General features: G+C 40.8%; 1 protein-coding gene across 2 annotated transcripts in view; it reads right to left on the minus strand.

Annotated features, from left to right (window-relative positions):
- The window catches only part of MARCH6 (membrane associated ring-CH-type finger 6), an 84576-nt gene continuing 66322 nt past the window's right edge, over positions 101–18354 (minus strand). Inside the window, exons 21-26 of one of the 2 annotated variants that reach the window (XM_021076523.1) lie at positions 16462–16643; positions 14111–14245; positions 10356–10445; positions 8050–8182; positions 6805–6940; positions 101–3767 (exon numbers count right to left, since the gene is read on the minus strand). In XM_021076523.1, the coding sequence (XP_020932182.1) occupies positions 3677–3767; positions 6805–6940; positions 8050–8182; positions 10356–10445; positions 14111–14245; positions 16462–16643 (767 nt within the window). In that variant the 3' untranslated portion in view covers positions 101–3676. 2 annotated transcript variants of the gene reach the window in all.

The following is an 18354-nucleotide window of genomic DNA, read 5'->3' on the forward strand; positions in this document are numbered from 1 at the left end:
ATATATTTTTAACAACCTGGATAATCTACCTATGCCCACTAATAATGCATATTTTTGTCATTCTGAAGCAATCTTGCAACAAAGCAAAAACCAACAAAACTAGGCTACAACTATCATTTTTATTCAATCTTGTTCTCTCAACTCAGAAGGCAACAAACGACCACATAAAAAAGGGAGCACTTTTAGAATATATACACATAAAGTTGGCCTGAGTGTCTAAGGGGTTAAAGAAAACTGATGCCCTACCAAGTAAGTGTTCTAGTTCTTCAGCTTCTACAACAGTCATTTCTAGGCCTTCTGGTCACTACATTTTCATTTAAGGTACTGTATTAATTTCACAACTACAAAATGAGGCACTCATACAAAATAGACGGGAATGAAAACAGATGTATCCTGTCTTATCTTTACATTGTATTAAATGCCAAAGACGTCAGCGATTATCTGAAAGAAGCCCTTACTCACGGTGGCTGTTTTAAAAAACGACACAGGGCAGTAACAGATTGAAAGGAAAATGTGTGATTGAGGGGGCAAGTTAAGTAAGGAGATACAAGGCTATTAACAGAATCTCCACAGATGAGCTTCAAATAATACTTTTGTGGTAAGACATTTGTTTTCTTCTTGGTGACTGAATAGGTAACACTCTAAAGGAGTATTTTAAATATAATTATTTAATTTTACAATATAAAAAACTTCTCACAGTAAGTAGAGAGCCTAAAATACTCGATCCTGAAAACGAGTATTACGTAGCTCACTTGCAACGTTTTAAAAACTGCCAATGTTCTTAATGCCAGTGCCACATTCTCCAGAGTGAGTGAGTGTGTCTGCAAGTGCAGTACAATGTAGAAATGTCCAGTGCTTCTGTTTTGTTTTAAAAATTCATCAATTCAACCTAAATTTGAGAATTACACTTTAATAGTAGCATTTTGCCAATACAGAAATAACATATCTAAGATCAAATAATTTGAGGAAAAGTTATTCTCTATTACTTGAATAAGGGAAAGAAAAAAACACAAGAATCCACATAGTAACAGCTATATTAAATGTTGAAATAAAAAAATTACTTTTTGTTTACATCTGGAATTGAGATGTCCTATCTCCACTGTTTCTCCAGAGAACTAACAGGAAACAAATCACCTAAAAACATGGAGTTTTTTAAGGCTAGCTATACACAAACTTCACATTGGCATTTTTCTTCAGTTTTCATCTTAACTATTAGTACTTAGTAGTTTAAAAATCAGACATAATTTGCTAATAATGAACAACTGCACACTTCATACTATGACCATTTGATAACTGGTCATGTAAAACTAACCCCAAATGTTGATTTGTCTTCAATAGTAAAAATAAAGCAAAAACGTCTTCTTTCCTAATTAACTTCCTTTAAGACAATTTTTAGCCCAATGTAAAATGAAGCAAAACTACACTATTATTTTTTTTTAATTCTACATGAAGAAGGGCAGCAATATTTGCACTTTCTGAACTAGAAGTTTTAAGTATTTATAAGACTACTGGTTAATAATAAAATTTTGATGCTATCCAAGTAAACAGTATGCTAGCAAATGCTTTCCTTATTGAAAACAACAGGACAAAGAACAACTGAGAAACCAGGGGAAACCCTTAAGTAAGACAAGAAGATAAAGTTATCTGCCAGCAAAATGGAGGGCAACCTTTTGGCTTTTTTTTTTTTTTTTTCTTTTTTTACAAAATATCTGACAATATTTAAAATTTTGTAGAATAACAATTTTTAATCTTTTGTAGTATCTGCCTAGATTTCTTTCTGGTAAAACAGATAAATATGTTCCAATGACTTTATATTAACGTCTACAAATTCTCTGGGAAAAAAAAAAAAAAGTTAAATGAACATAATTAAGTTATATGCCCAATTTGATAATATTTTTCTCCCAAAGAGAACAATTTATACAGATATACACCATGACAGATGGCGTTATGTTTAAAACGCTCCTATTTTTCACAGTAGGACTAAACTTCTAAGTAAAGGTAGGGCTAGCAAAGCCCGTAATTTCAAATATGAGAAAGGCTACTATAAAGTGCCAAAAACTCTAACACTGCATCCTATGTCAAGCTTCTTTCTTTCTTTTTTTTGATACTGATGTTTCAAAATGTTTTAAAGTAACTGCTTACCACTTCAGGAAAAATTGTTGAAATATAAAACAATCAGAACTTGTTTTTGATTTTGCTAACTTATGTTTGGCTGATTCTCATATTTTAAAAATCCCCAGATTTAAGCCTATGGGTTGTAATACTATATGGAAATTCTTTTATGGTTTCTTAAGACCTATGCTGCCCATTTGCTTTGAGAACTCCTAAGTTATCATTCAAAACCAAACACTACCCTTACAATACACCGTTAACATTAAATACGTGGATCATGTGCCAACCATTCTCTTTCTCTAAACTTCTAAGTTGAAACTTTGGTTATAAGGGAAAACTAAGTTTGAAAATATTTAGTTTTCTGAGACTTTACAGCACATTTCCTATGAAATACATTCTGTACTCCTATGTAAAAAGGCCAGCTTAACCAGCTTCCTTCTGGTCAAATAAAATCAAGTTGGTTTTATTTGTAATTTTATTCTGTAAACAAAGAGCTTTGAAAGCGTTGGAGAAAGCACTGCTCCTAGTTCTCACCCAATGATGTACTAACTACCAGGACCGGGGGGGGGGGGGGTTCTAACAATTTCTCTAATGCTGTCCATCTAAGACCACAAACCCCATCTACATTTAACTTACATTTCAGTATGTCCTTATTCCAGGAAGATGCAGTATCATCGGTGATGTTATTCTATAAGATTTATGATCTTGCATGACTTTTGGCCACTGTTGCCAAGAAGGAAAAAAAGACAGCTGTATCTGGGAAAAAGGGGTTGGGTGATCTAATGAAAAATCTTCTTTTGGACTTTTTTTTTCTCTAAGTATAGTCATGCCCCTAACAAGCACAAAACCCAGCTCCCAATGCTGGTCACTAGGAATATTAAATTATCAAAATTAAAAATAATTTCCCTACCTAGCACAAGATACTATACAATATTACAAACACAGACACATGAAAAAAAATCAGGCAGTAGAAAATGTACAACAGCTTTGGTGTTATACAAAATAACTTCCAAAAACGATTGACAGTGAAGCACAAGTTCATGTTTTCTTACCACAGACACTCCACTGTCGATTTCTACTTGTTTCCTTCTACGTTCTTGGTAAGGTCTGAACAGCCAAGAGAAACAGAATGTACAGTTTACTCAGTAAGAACTGCAAGGAACACCACGACAGTGCACTCCAAAAGACGCCATTGAAAAGTCTTGCCCCTGCACCATGGCTCTGTGGCACATTTCCTGTCAAGATCACAGCAGGTCCAAAATAAAGTGACAACTAGATTTAATAAATTAATATACATTTTGTTTAAAGATGTACAATGCACATTCTGTTTAATCCAAGGTTTTAGGGTATCCAGGAACTTCTATTTACACATGTACAGACCTCAGACAGCAATGATGTCAGAAGGTGCAGGAAGGGCAGCTCTCTGGATGCCGAGAACACAAGTCAACAGATTTAAAATAAAAACAATGCTGAGAGATCACTGGGAAAAATCTCCAAAGAGAGAAGTCCACAAAAAAGGACACGTAAAGGCAAGGGGAAGGTCAAGGTAGTTGAGACAACCACTTTATTCTTGGGATGACTGTGGAGGTGGCGGAGAGGTGCCCTGTTTGCCAGATTTCCGTTCATAGTTCACAAGGCGTTGGCCCACAAGGTACCTGGGTTATAAAAACAGGGTGGTTACTCTCCTAGAGGATCTTATTTACTAAAACATTCTTCCTGAGAGTAGCCCGTGATACACTTTTAAAAATGTAAACCAGACCACTCCACTCCCACTTAAACCCCTTCAATAGTTAGGTAGGTAGAAGGGGAGTCTAGAAATGAACACCTACACAAGGCACAGAAGCAGGCATCGCAAAGCAAGCTATGGGTTTAGGGAAGACATGAGAGCAGCAAAGGTCCGAAGCCTCAGATGCTGGGCAATGGAGTACAGGCTCTGGTCCACACCTTCCGGCTCTCACAAACTCTGACACTTGGAGACCAGAGGAAGGCAGGGCAAAGTAACCTTACGCAGGGGATTTATCTGCTATGGATCACATTTTATAAAAGAGCTTAGAGTACAGATCTGAAGGAACGGACTGGAAATGTAATAATCAGAAAGTTGAGTAGAGAGAATAATACTGAAAAGCTCTAGTTCTAGAGAAAAGGACAAATCAAAAGACAAAGGAGGTTAAAGGGAGCGAGATGGCAGAAATGTGTGTACGCAAGTGACTTTCTTGGACCGACTGGTCCAGGAAACAGTGTTAAGTGTTCCCAACCGACATGATGTGGTGACAGAGAAGTTATGGCAAAGGCTGCAGGACTGTGGACAGAAATAGAGACAGAAGTTCCTGTGGCTGGAATGACAAGGCTGGAGGTCTCCACTGGCATTCCCATTGTGATGGCGGAGTTGGGAAGGAGAGCAGTGATGTGCCTCAATAACCCATGGGGAATGGTCTGGAGACTGACCCTGGGAGCACAGTGGACAGCAAAGCTGATGGCAACAAGCAGGGGCAGGGGAGGGGGGGCACAGATGGACAAGTGGGCAAGAGGACCCATTTGGAGGCAGCAGTGCAGAGCAAGGAGAGCCCAGGAAGACGTTCCACACGGGCGCAAGAACAGGAGAGGGAGCCAGCCTGTGTGAGGGCTACCAGAGAGCTGGGGTCTCTGAGACTCAGTGTGCTCATCAGCAAAATGAGAACAACAGCCCTATGTCCAGTGCTTGCTTAAGGAATAGAAAAGCCTTGGTAACAAAGGCCTGGCATGTGCTGAGTGGCAACATTTACTTTTCACCATGATTTTCTCCACCCTGACTTTCATCTATCACTTTTCTGTGAAAAAAGATATGCCTAATGAGGTACTTGGCAGTTTACACTGAGTAGCCTGACTTTTCACTTTTTATAAACATGCCACTCATCCTACTGCTGCTTCATCCATGAGCTCACAGTTTAATCCCTTCTTGTCTTCCTGATTCTCCTCCTGAAGTGAACCATTCCTTACCCCACTGTTCCCCAACCAACCAGTGTTTTATCAAATTGTGAGCATTTTGTAAATGTTTTAGACAATGACAACTGAGCAACACCTGACATACACATGGCACTACCTGACACACATGTAATACAAACCATATTAAGGTATCAACATAGAGAGAAAAGCAAGGTAAACTTGCCCAGAACCAAAAAGTAACTCAGTGGCAGAAAAAGGAGATTCTATGCACACTACTGTATGTGGAATGGATAGATAACACAGGGAATTCTACCCACTCTTCTGTGATAACCTACATGGGAAAAGAACCTGAAAAAGAACGGATATGTGCACATGCATAACTCAGTCACTCTGCTGTACCAGTAGAAATTATCACAACACTGCACATCAACTATACTTCAATAAAACTTTAAACAGTGAGAAAAGAAGGGAGGGAGGGGGAAGTCTGAATGAACCCATACCTAGCTCCATCACCCTGGCGCCCTCTCATGGCCCCAGGGCACACATGCACCCTTGGAGCCTCCTAGGGACCAAACCCTGGGAGAGTGGATACACAATGTCAAACAAGATGTGCCCTCCAAGGAGCCTGCAGTTCAAGGGTTTCTACATGAGGAAGCAGACGGGGAAGAAGAAGAGAATGTGGGGGGCTGTGGGAAGCTCCCGGGGTGTGTCTCTTTTATGTTACTGCAGTAACGACTGCTCTGCCAAAACAAGTGAAGTGAGAAAAACTGACTTTCGTCACTGAAGTCCCCCTCCCCATTCTTTCAGAGCTGGCAGAACTTAGTACTCTGGCAGCCTAAGCGTTCTTAGTTTTTGTTACAGTCAGTAAATAAACACTGCTTTGGAAAAGGCTGAACACTCTAAATTTCATTCTTAAAAATATTACTCTTAAGAATCCTCGGAGGAAACAGGTGACCATATAATTTGTTGTCCAAAGGCGGCACTCACGAGTAAAAGGGAGTGCTGTTAATGATGGCATAAAGGCAGCACATGTAAACAGGAACTCTCCCAGACAAACATGAGGACAGTTATAAACTTGCTTGTCTGTGAGATGCCACTAAAGCAGAAGAGGATCCAGGCTTCCATTAGGACATGGAGGGTCAAATGGCCATCATCCTCAGAGGTGTTTTCCCTGACTATTCTCAATTTCTGATTAAGGTCAGGTTGCAGAGCTTCCCCCCATCAGAGGTCACCACAGCACTTTTGCACTGATAATTCCTAATATAGGCTTCTTATTTGTATCTACAACTGTTTAATATGTTATCAGACCAGAACATTTGAAAACAGGTTGAAAATTATTTTGAAAGAACATTTAAAAAATCTTCCTCCCCAGGGAGTTCCCACTGTGGCATGGGAGGTTAAGGATCTAGCATTACCACAGCTGTGGCACAGGTCACACCTGAAGCTCAGATTTGACCCTTGGCCTGGGAACTTTCATATGCTATGGGTGCAGCCAAAAAAAAACAAAAAACAAACTTCCCCTCCAAACCAGTTTCTCCCAAGTCTTTTTAGCTCCATAAATGACAACTCCCCAGGTGCTTGACCCAATCAAGTTCTCAATGGCCTCTTTTTCACATCCTACCTTCAATCTATTAGCAAGTCCTATTCCACCTCAGAATATACCCAGAATCAGAGCACTTTTCCCTCCTGTGATTCATCACGTAAGACACAAAAATTAAGAAATGAGAGATCTTAACAAGAGCAGCTGGATGAATGGAGGTCTGGACTTACTTGTCATTTTTAATATGTTCATAAAGGCGCTTAAACTGGCGGACCTGGAAGGACAAGATTCCCATCAATACCACAACCATCAGTAAAAATGGATAAATCCGCCGATGGACCAAGTTTTGCATTTCCGAAGTAACACCTGTAAAACCAAAAAAAGGAAAACTCTGAAGTGCATACAGAACGACACCGACATGGAAATAATTCCTCTCCCGAAGCAAAGGAGGCTGGTGGTGCCTAACTGAAACTCGTCCTGTGCAGAGGGAGTAATACAAGGAGTGCTGGCAGGCAGGCCTGGCACAGCTAGAGGAGGAGCCTTGTAGCTGGGTTATTCTTAAAGACCACTGAAGAACCAGCAAAAGGGTTTTCACCAAAGAGTTTGTATACACAAAGAGACCCATCCCTCTGAAAGGTCGCTGTGGTCGCAGTGTGGAGAATGACCGTGTGGAGGGTTCAAGGCAGGGAAACAGGCAGCCATAGAGGTTGAGGTGAGAGCTGCAGACGAGGCCCCCAGAGGGCAGACCAGTGGGACCTGGAGACCAGCTGAGTACAAGAGCACAGAGCCTCAGGTGACACGGATGACCCTCAAGGTTTCCGACTTATACGACTCGTTGGATGATAATGCCAGAAACTGAGAGAGGGAATTCAGCAGAAGAGGAAGATTCGGAGGGGACAACTTTGTGCTTATAACTGAACATACACTGGCTCATGTACTGGCTCTAAGAGCCTGTGAAGATTCTTAAGTACTGACACGAAAATGTCTACATGTTAAGAGTATTTCCTCTTTGGTGTTCCTTTTATGCTGAAGAACATTTTTTAAATGTCAATATTTTCTCGCCTCTCTAAAGAAAAAACTACCAAAGAGCTTTATGATCCTCATCTTTTTTTTTTTTTTTTTTTTTTTTTTGGTCTTTTTTTTGCTATTTCTTGGGCCGCTCCTACGGCATATGGAGGTTCCCAGGCTAGGGGTTGAATCGGAGCTGTAGCCATCGGCCTACGCCAGAGCCACAGCAACGCGGGATCAGAGCCGCGTCTGCAACCTACACCACAGCTCACGGCAACACCGGATATGATCCTCATCTTGCTCTGAGTACTGAAACCTGAGAAAAACAGTCTTTTGACAGTATTGTTTTGGCTGGATTTATATTTACAACATAGCATTTGGAGCCAAGTAACCTCGGACACTGAAGGGACAAGAATGTGACGACGCTAACAAGGTGCTCCCTCAAGCTTCCAGCCACCTTTACCCACCTAGTAGAGGAACGATGCCAGACGCAATGACGTAAGGTACACACAGGGAAAGCAAGAGCACAGAGATCACTGGCGCTGCCAGTTTCCGAACGATATAGTGAAGGTCAATGTTCCGGATGCCGTTTGCGTAAACCTGGAACGGGAACAAAACAGAACAAGAACACAGGACAATTTCCCCAGGTTAACAGCAATCTCTACTGAATTCAAGATGCACAGAGTTGGGGAGCTCCCGCTGTGGTGCAACAGGATTGGCAGCCTCTTGGGAGCTCTGGGACGCAGGTTCAAGCAGCCCCGTACAGTGGGTTAAGGATCCAGCGTGGCCACAACTGCAGCTTAGTTCGAGGCTGCGGCTTGGATCTGATCCCTGGGCCAGGAGCTCCATATGCCACAGGGACTACCAGCCCCAAAGGATTCAAACTCGTTATTTGTTTCAGAAATCAAGGCAAATTCTGGAACTCACACCTCAAGATGGCATCCACAAGTTTTACTTCCTTACACTTTGCAGTTAACTCTGCTGAGAGATGAAATAAGATGCTAACCTAGAATAATAATTACACTAGCCTTGCTCTATATAATACCAGATGGCACCAACAATATTAGTTGAATACCACACACCCTGAAGCAATTTCATATATAAATTGTGTAAGAGTGATCTGTTATTACTCAAGATTGCATTCATCTTATCTGAATATAAGAAAATACTATAAACAGGAAGCATGTTTCTAAAAAGCTTATATAAATCAAATGTCAACAAATTAAAAGGTTTTTTATGTAACAATCTAGTATGAAAGTAAGTTAATTTTTTTTTTAATTTAAGAATTTCTAAAATATTTCCATCATCTTACCTACAAAGTTCTATTCAATAGTACTGTGGAGGAAAGAATGGACGGAAATGGGGGAATCTTGGGAATAAGAGAAAATACAGCTGGTGTGCAGAAGGTGACAAAACAGAAGAGTGGTATTTGTGTTTTTCCCCAGCATTTTAACCTCTTCTGGCCCAGAGTCACATAGTGTGGTGCAACTCAAGACAATCCCTCTATCCTTTGGAAATGGACCAGAGCATTTGGATGCAAGTCACAGGCTTACTGCTCCAAAGGCTCATTTCTGATCCCCTCAAAATCCTTTTAACCCAAATGCACTTAAGTTAATGCAGCAAGGCAACCCCATGTTTAACCATTTTACTTAAACTTATACACATGTATGAGAAAGAATGCAACCGAGAGCAAAATAATATAGAGATCAGCAATTCACAGCCTCCAGCTGTAACTAAACCCTTATTCTCCACAACGGTCAGTCTCACTGGAAACTCCAGAGGGGACTGGCCTGTAGTACTGTCATGAATGGATACGCTGCCAGGCACCCCACAACCCACCTCACTTCAGAATCAGCCTGCACTTGAGATGCACACGCACACACACTGATTCCCTGGCCCTCCCCTACCCCCGTCAACCTCCAGGTACAGGAATTTTTGGATGGTTTTCTTGTCCATACTGGGTTAAAAACTACTTTATTTCCTATATACCAAAAGAAGGTATACTTTTAGTGCTACAGAACTATAACACTTTATCAATTTGGCGCTGCCCCAAGGATAAGAGGGTTGTCCGTAAGTACATTCTCTAGGTAACTAAAACTTTAAGTACATTCTCTAGGTAACTAAAACTTGAATAAGGACCAACATCTACTATATTGGTTATTTTGGAAGAAATCTTCCTAAAATGAATTACCTTACTCTTAGCCTTACTATCACAGAATACAGAAGTACAATTTACCTTTTTCAAAGTTATCTCCACAATGACCAAATTATCTGATGGTTCCATAATACACAACAGTCTCAGGTGCTATGTGGCTAGAATATTCCTAAACAGTTATACTTTTTAAATATATTCTCAGTTATGCTTTTTAAATCTATTATCTTTTTCTGACTTTTTATTTATTGTCTTGAACAATAACCGCTTCTCTACTACAGACGTACAAAGCCTGAATACCAAGGCTTCATCAGAACTCCTTCCCTTTAAAAAAAAAAAAAAAAAAAAAAAAAAAAAAAAAAAAAAAGCATACACTAAATTTTGCCTTTACTTTGGGTAGGGTTTAAGCTTTTGGTTAATTTTGAGATGAGGGACATTTTAAGAGTGGTTGATGAAAATTCAGGGGATAGAAGAGCAAACTGCCTTTTTCCTTTAAAAATAAGTTATGTTCACTTAAGAAAATGTAGAAAACTGAGAAGGCTAAGAAAATGGAAAATAAGAGTCACATGAACCAAACTTCTCCTATCACTTTGTCTTTTTCTGAAAACTGATTTTGCTTACCTGCTCAATTACAGTTTTCAACCACCACTGAGGACCCATCAACGTTATAGCTGCAATGATTTTGGCATGCAGGACTCCAAGTGCCCAGTCCTAGAATAATAAAAATCATTTAACAGATTTTTATTTGCTTTTAGTAATAAACCCAGCACAGAGGCTATACAGTTTTCTTGCATTATTTATAATACATTTCAAAACAGAAGTTCTGCTACATTAGTAACAATTTTACTGAAAACTAACTTACACTGGAAAATCCAAGGAATTTTTTTCAATAGCTCAAACTCAGTGTTTCTATCAAAAACTCATTCTTGCATTGAGTAAGAAAAAGAAGGAGGGAAAAAAAAAAAAAAAAAAAACGAAACAAAAAAAAACACACCTCATTCTTGCAGTTCCTGGCGTGGCTCAGTGGTAATGAACCCAACTAGTATCCATGAGGACTCAGGTTCGATCCCTGGCCTCATTCAGTGGGTTAAGGATCCAGCGTTGCTGTTGAGCTGTGGTGTAGATCACAGACGTGGCTCAGATCCCCATTGCTGTGGCTGTGGCGTAGGCCAGCAACTGCAGCTCTGATTTGACCCCTGGCCTGGGAACTTCCATATGCCATGGGTGCAGCCCCCAAAAGACCAAAACAAACAAAAAAAACCAACCTCATTCTGTACCTTTCAAAAAAAGCTACATTATTTTTCCAAGAGAACTAAGAAAAGTATTTACATTAATGGAGATCGAAACAAACAGAATAGTGCCCTGATTTTATTTCATCAAACCATCCTTAGGCTATTTTATTGGTTGTAGATGAGCTAATTATGTCAAAATAAGAGAGTAGAGCCATGTTTTACCTAAAGAAACCAACCCAAAGGCTCAGAGGGCTTCTGGGTGGGTGCATTCACAGGCCTGCTGAACTGCTTAATTAGAACATCTACTGCACACCAAGCTCCTCACTGTGCCTCTGGCCTGGGCACCCTGTTCTCCCCCAGGCAGACAAAGTGATCACCACCCATACTCACCACCAAGTGATCTTGTAAAGTGCACATACAATCTGTTTGCTGCCCTTACAGTAATCCCCGGGTTAAGGTAGTGTCTGCCTGATCCTCCACTATAGAGCTCTATGCTTTCCTTTAAGGTATCAAGTCATCTGTAAGGTAAACACCTGGCCAGCATGCAAACCACCACCTCTGCACTGTAGTGGCACCAAAACATGCCCGCAAATTCCTCTCCCAGGGAGTGGCAGAGGTCTACATCCCCTTCCCTTAAATCTGGGCCAACCTGTGTGACTTGCTCGTAAGAGGAATTAGTAAAAAGCAATACTGTAGGTCTTCTGAGATGAGGTCACAGAAGGCGATGCAGCTTCTGCCTTGCTTGCTAGATACTCTTCTCCCTAAAGTGCCTTGTAGGAAGCCCAAGTACCTTGAGGCTACCTAGCTGTGAGGAAGCCCAGGCACACCCAGGGACTCCAGCCGACAGCCCGGATGAAGGGCAACCAACAACCAGTGCCATCCCTCACACCTGAGTGAGGACTGAGTGATGACTCCAAATGATGCCAGCTGAGGCTGTCAAATCACACTCAGTCTGAGTCATTTCAGATCAGACCCCATACATGTAAGAGACACAAGCCCCTAATGCCCTGCCTTAATTTCTGACCCACAGACTCTGTGGACAAAATAAATGGTGGTTTTAAGCCTGTAAGCAGTAGCTATGAGGTAACTTCTTATTGCAGTGTAACTCATCAACCTAGGGGTTCAGTATCCACTGACAATCCTAATAATAAACAATTATGTTGAACATTGCAAAATAGTGATTTTTTCTAATTCTGTTATTTTGTCTACCTTTATTAGCCAGCATTATTTTGTGAAAAACAGCTTTTCTTCAACCCCTGGTGCTATTAGATTACACCACAATGCAGCTCCTACAGAAAGGCATCGTATCCGCGTCACTATTTCCCTTTTACACTCACTTTCACTCCAGTTCTCATTTATGAGCACAGTGGATGAGAGGCACACACCTGTCTATGCTCTATCTCACCCTGAGGTCTGCTGCCTCGCTCCCTCCTTTCTGACCCACTCCCCTGCACTCTAGGTTGTCCGCAACACTAACTCCTATAGAAAAACCCCATCCGAAAGTCCTGAGCAAGGTACTTGCTTGCCCCAATCACAGCAGTCTCCTCATGCCCCTTTCTCTCCCACCAGCCTACAAAGTTCTCAAGCCTCATTTCCACCTGAGTTTTATACAGTCCAGGGTTTAGCACACATTAAAACATTCAAGTAAATATTTGCTGTTAAATGAAGTTTATGGAGGTCCTGCATCTGGAAAGTAGTAGAGGATAATTTACATTTCTAGAAAATTCATCATAATAGACTAAGAGGGGATTTTTTTAAAACAAGGCAGAAAAACCTTTAAATGACTAAAGTCAATACCTGGCTCTTTTTCTTAATACCTCTTAAAAACTTAAGGTCTATGACAGTAACTCAGGCTAAGCTCTAAATACTACAGAAAAAATAACTTTCTTTTTCTGTGAGCTTAAGGCCTTTGTGTGACCTGCACAGGTTCCCTCAGAATGCTCTTTTTAAGACTTTGTGGGAATGGGGTTCCCGTTGTGGCACAGAGGAAACGAATCCAACTAGGAACCATGAGGCTGCAGGTTCGATCCCTGGCCTTGCTCAGTGGGTTGAGGATCCAGCACTGCCATGAGCTGTGGTATACATTACAGACGTGGCTCGGATCCCCTGTGTTGCTGTGGCTGTGGCGTAGGCCAGCAGCTGTAGCTCTGATTCAATCCCTAGCCTGGGAACCTCCATATACCACAAATGCGGCCCCTAAAAAGAAAAAAAAAAAAAAAAAAAAAGACTTTGTGGGAAAGGGGCTGTAATTATTCAAAAGTGTAAGTTACTGCTTCAAGTCTCAAAGCCAAAAGAAGCAAGATATCTCACCCTAACTAAAAGGTGTCAATTTATATCTTTAAATATCTGTGGAACCTAAATGAACAGTGACAGTTTAATCCATAAAGTCAAGTCTTTTATCATTTTTTTTTTTTTTTTGTCTTTTGTCTTTTGCTGTTGTTGCTATTTCTTGGGCTGCTCCCGCAGCATATGGAGGTTCCCAGGCTAGGGGTTGAATCGGAGCTGTAGCCACAGGCCTATGCCAGAGCCACAGCAACGAGGGATCCGAGCCGCGTCTGCAACCTACACCACAGCTCAAGGCAACGCCGGATCGTTAACCCACTGAGCAAGGGCAGGGACCGAACCCGCAACCTCATGGTTCCTAGTCGGATTCGTTAACCACTGCGCCACGACGGGAACTCCAAGTCTTTTATTTTTATTTATTTATTCTTTTAGAGTCACAACTGCAGCATAAGGAAGTTCCCAGGCTAGGGGTTGAATCAGAGTTGCAGCTGCTGCCTACGCCACAGCCACAGCAATGCCGGATCCAAGCCACATCTTCGACCTACACCGCAGCTTGCAGCAATGCTAGATCCTTAACCTACTGAGTGAAGCCAGGGATCAAACCCATGTCCTCATGGATATCAGTCGGGTTCTTAACAGGCTGAGCCACGACAGAAACTCCTAAAGTAAGGTTTTTGAAGTAGGACCTGCACATTTTGAAAGCAATAGTTTAGAATGCATTATCTAATTGATTTTACAAGGGTCCCTAGAATAGAAAAAATTTAGGAGTCTTTTAAACAAACTGCTTAAAATTACTTCAAAAAATTAAGGATTTTTCTGATCCCAAAACATAAAGAAATGTCATGAACAAAAGACACTTACCTGCCATGGGTAAAAAAGAGGAGTTTGATCCAAGGGAACCCTCAGGGGAGCAACAATAACCAGCTCAAACAGGAGCCCCAGAAGAAGCGGGACAACTCCAGCGAGCAGAACCGCAACTATTAAGGTCTTCATTATCTATCAGGAAACGAAGGACCACATCATTAGAGCAAAACTCTCTCATATGGAAGTTTATTCTTCTTCTTTGACCCGATGCCTAACAGAATAATAAATTACCTTAAACAAATTACACTTTATGATACATGCTCAAATGAAATTTGAATGTTATCTATAAAACCTCAAGCAATAACGAATACATGATATTACTATGCATTGTTGCTACAAAACTAGAAAATTCATTTTATTACACAAATTAGCCACGTGGCTATGTTGTTTTTCCCTATCTCATTCTCAGGAGTAGGTCTTTGTTTGTCTAAGAAAGCTACTGATTGTCCCAGGCCCCAGGATCCAACAATGGCCCAACCACAAGCTGACCTGTGACTCCTCAGATGGGCTGCTTTAGTTGAAGGGTTCTGCATAACCCCAGTTAAGGTAATTAACCAAGCTGATCGCATTAGCTCCCTCAAGAAGACTGCAGTCCAACAGAACTTCCCGTGATGACAGAAATGTGCTGTAGCTATGTTGTGCAACATGGCAGCCATTAGCCACACCACTAGGCTATTAGCATAGCTCTAGAATTTGGATCAAGTGGCAAAATGGAAAATAAAGTAGACACAAAGAGAAGAGATACTAAGCAAAAGCCAGATGAAATCCTGACAAAGAAATCGGTCTTTATAGTGGCCTTGACATCCCTTTTCTTAAGGTAGCCTCAATGAGTACATTTGTTTCAGCAGCAAGAGACACAGTGGTGTGCATTAAGACGAAATACCTACTTCTTATATGGCAATATGATATGGGAAGAATAGCATAGGAAAACTGGTATTAGCTGGTTTCTGTTTTTTAAATACAGTTAGGTGTCTCATCATCATAAGGATTACACAGCAATTAAACCCCTCCATTCTTGATATACAATGAATCTCTTAAGTTTTTCTTTCAACATTAATATTAAATGGATATTAAACTTTTAATAAGATCAAAATATAAACTCAGATACAAAACTAGAGTTGATTATCCAAATGATAAAGTGTAAGCAGTGACCTAAACATATTTACTAGTCACAGCCAACACTGCAATCAATCAAGAAATTGCCATACTTGGACAATCACCTCACAGCTACATTTCTACCCCACCTTTGTGACAATTAAGTTCTTTATTAAGAGCAATAATTTCCATTATTTAATACACTTTCACATTAGCCAAGACAATCTTGAATTAGCAATAAACTGTAATCAAAGGAATCCCATTATGTGAAAAATACTGACTCAATCCTGATCAAGAGTTCGTGTACTAAAAAGAATTTTTAAATAAGATTTTAGAAAAAAATGATTAAAGAAATTTCTACTTAAATTGATTTTTATTTATTTATTTATTATTTTATTTTATTTGTCTTTTTGCTATTTCTTTGGGCCGCTCCCGCGGCATATGGAGGTTCCCAGGCTAGGGGTTGAATCGGAGCTATAGCCACTGGCCTAAACCAGAGCCACAGCAACTCGGGATCCGAGCCGCATCTGCAACCTACACCACAGCTCAAGGCAACGCCGGATCGTTAACCCACCGAGCAAGGGCAGGGACCGAACCCGCAACCTCATGGTTCCTAGTCGGATTCGTTCACCACTGCGCCACAACGGGAACTCCAACAAATTGATTTTTAATTCTACAGATCTTATTCTTTAAAAATGTAATCAATTTCCAAAATAAGCTTTCTAATTACATTACTATTCCAAGGCCTTACCAGATCACTTAACAGCATGATTTTCTTTAACCCTCAAATACATCTATGTTTCTCAGAATGAACCAGAAAACTACTGTCCTAAAAGAATACTCTTCCTAATTCAAAAAATCAATCCTCTTAACACTATCAACATAATGAAGAAACAAAAGTGAAAAGATTTAAAGAAATTACTGGAATAAAAATATTCACTACTCCTGTCAGACAAGATCAGTCTTTTTTTTTTTTTTTTTTGGTCTTTTTAGGGCTGCACTCACAGCACATGGAGATTCCCAGGCTAGGGGTCCAACTGGAGCTAAAGCTGCCGGCCTATGCCGCAGCCACAGCCACAAAGAATCTGAGCCGAGTCTGTGACCTACACCACAGCTCACGGCAAAGCCAGATCCTTAATCCACTGAGCGAGGCGCCAGGGATGAAACCCACAACCTCATGGTTCCTAGTTGGATTCGTTTCCACTGCTCCACAATGGGAACTCCCAAGATCAGTCTTTATCAGAAAAACCTACCATGAGGGACCACTCTTTAACCTTCTGAAAGATCACTCTGCGTCCCTGTGGCATCCAAGCTACCAGCACCGTCACCGCCCTGATGGTTAACCAGCAAACGTAGAGGCCACAAGCAGCTGTGTAGAGCTCATGGATTTTGGCAGTCCCCGTCCAAAAGGACATTAACCAACGGCCGGCAAATACTGAAAACAGAAAGGCTGATAAATGAGACATGTGGTCATGTAAAGAAACTCTAATCTCAATGTCAGTGTTATACTATTAGCATTTCTCATCATTTCAGTCATTGTAAGTGATTAGTAAAAAGATAACTTTTTTTTTTTTTAAGGGCCGCACCCATGGCATATGGAGGTTCCCAGGCTAGGGGGTCCAATCAGAGATACACCTGCCAGCCTACACCACAGCTCATGGCAACATCAGATCCAAGCTGCGTCTGCGACCTACACCACAGCTCATGGCAATGCTGGACCCTTAACCTACTGAGTGAGGCCAGGGATCAAACTCACAACCTCATGGTTCCTAGTTGGATTTGTCTGCGCTGAGCCATGACAGGAACTCCAAGACAATGCATTTTGATATCTCAGCATCTTCATTAAAAACAAACAAAACAAACCCCCCCAAATTCTAAAGGATGCAATTATTTGATTAAGACACAGCCAAACCACTCTAAGTCACTGGGAAGGAGCTCTCCAGTGAGGTATGTTCTGACTTGCCAAGGCCAACTGTTTTTCGGAATTAAAAAAGCGTGACAGGGGTGTTGCTTTTGTTGTTTGTATCACCCAATGAAATCATTATGCACATAACAGGACCAAAATGGAGAATTTATTTTCTGTTATTCGTGTGCTGTCAATACTTTTAAATATTTAGAAATATTACAAATAATTTAGAGTAACTTCTTTTCGAATGGCTTATTCATCAACACAGAAACCTAAACTTATTAAAGTGCATACAACAATATAAAATATATTAATTTTCTTAGAAAAAATTAACACCTAGGAGTTCTCTTGTGGTGCAGTAGGTTAAGGATCCAGCTTGTTACTGCAGTAGCTTGGGTGGCTGATGTGTCGGGGGTTCGATATCTGGCCCAGGAATTTCCATATGCTGCAGGCATGGTCAAAAATTAATAAATAAATAAATTTCTGAAAGAAAAATTAACATCTAAATATACCAGAACTTGGGAAACATTTGAAAGCTGCCTAAGGGACTACCTCGCAGAATTACTACAAATAAATTCTACAAGATACTCACAGAAATCTAACTCTCAACTATGATCATTTACATAAATTTTTTTTTTTTTTTGTCTTTTTTGCTATTTCTTGGGCCACTCCCTCGGCATATGGAGGTTCCCAGGCTAGGGGTCGAATCGGAGCTGCAGCCACCGGCCTACGCCAGAGCCACAGCAACGCAGGATCCAAGCCACGTCTGCAACCTACACCACAGCTCACGGCAACGCCAGATCATTAACCCACTGAGCAAGGGCAGGGACCGAACTCGCAACCTCATGGTTCCCAGTCGGATTCATTAACCACTGCACCATGACGGGAACTCCATAAAAACTTTCTTTACATGGTTATCTCTTAATAAGGCCGGAAAGAAAAAGCAAGACCTAAATTTCCAGTTATGTTTCTATGGACGATTTCTGCTTAATACAGTACTTAACCTTTTATTTTTGAATATCTAAAAGGAGCTAGTGGTTGTGCTGAGCTTTTTCCATACATTTTCTCTTTAATCCTCCCAACAACCATGCAAGCAGCAGCTACCATCACTCTGAAGACCAAGAAACAGAGGATCACCTATAGAACCTTGCCCAACCAAGGTCACACAAGAGTGGAAGCTGAATTTGGCTGCATACCTACAAGATAAAGCTCATGCTCCAGAGTAGTGAACCACCCTCCC

The sequence above is a fragment of the Sus scrofa genome, chromosome 16 (genome assembly GCF_000003025.6).
Source record: "Sus scrofa isolate TJ Tabasco breed Duroc chromosome 16, Sscrofa11.1, whole genome shotgun sequence".
Taxonomy (NCBI): Eukaryota; Metazoa; Chordata; class Mammalia; order Artiodactyla; family Suidae; genus Sus; species Sus scrofa.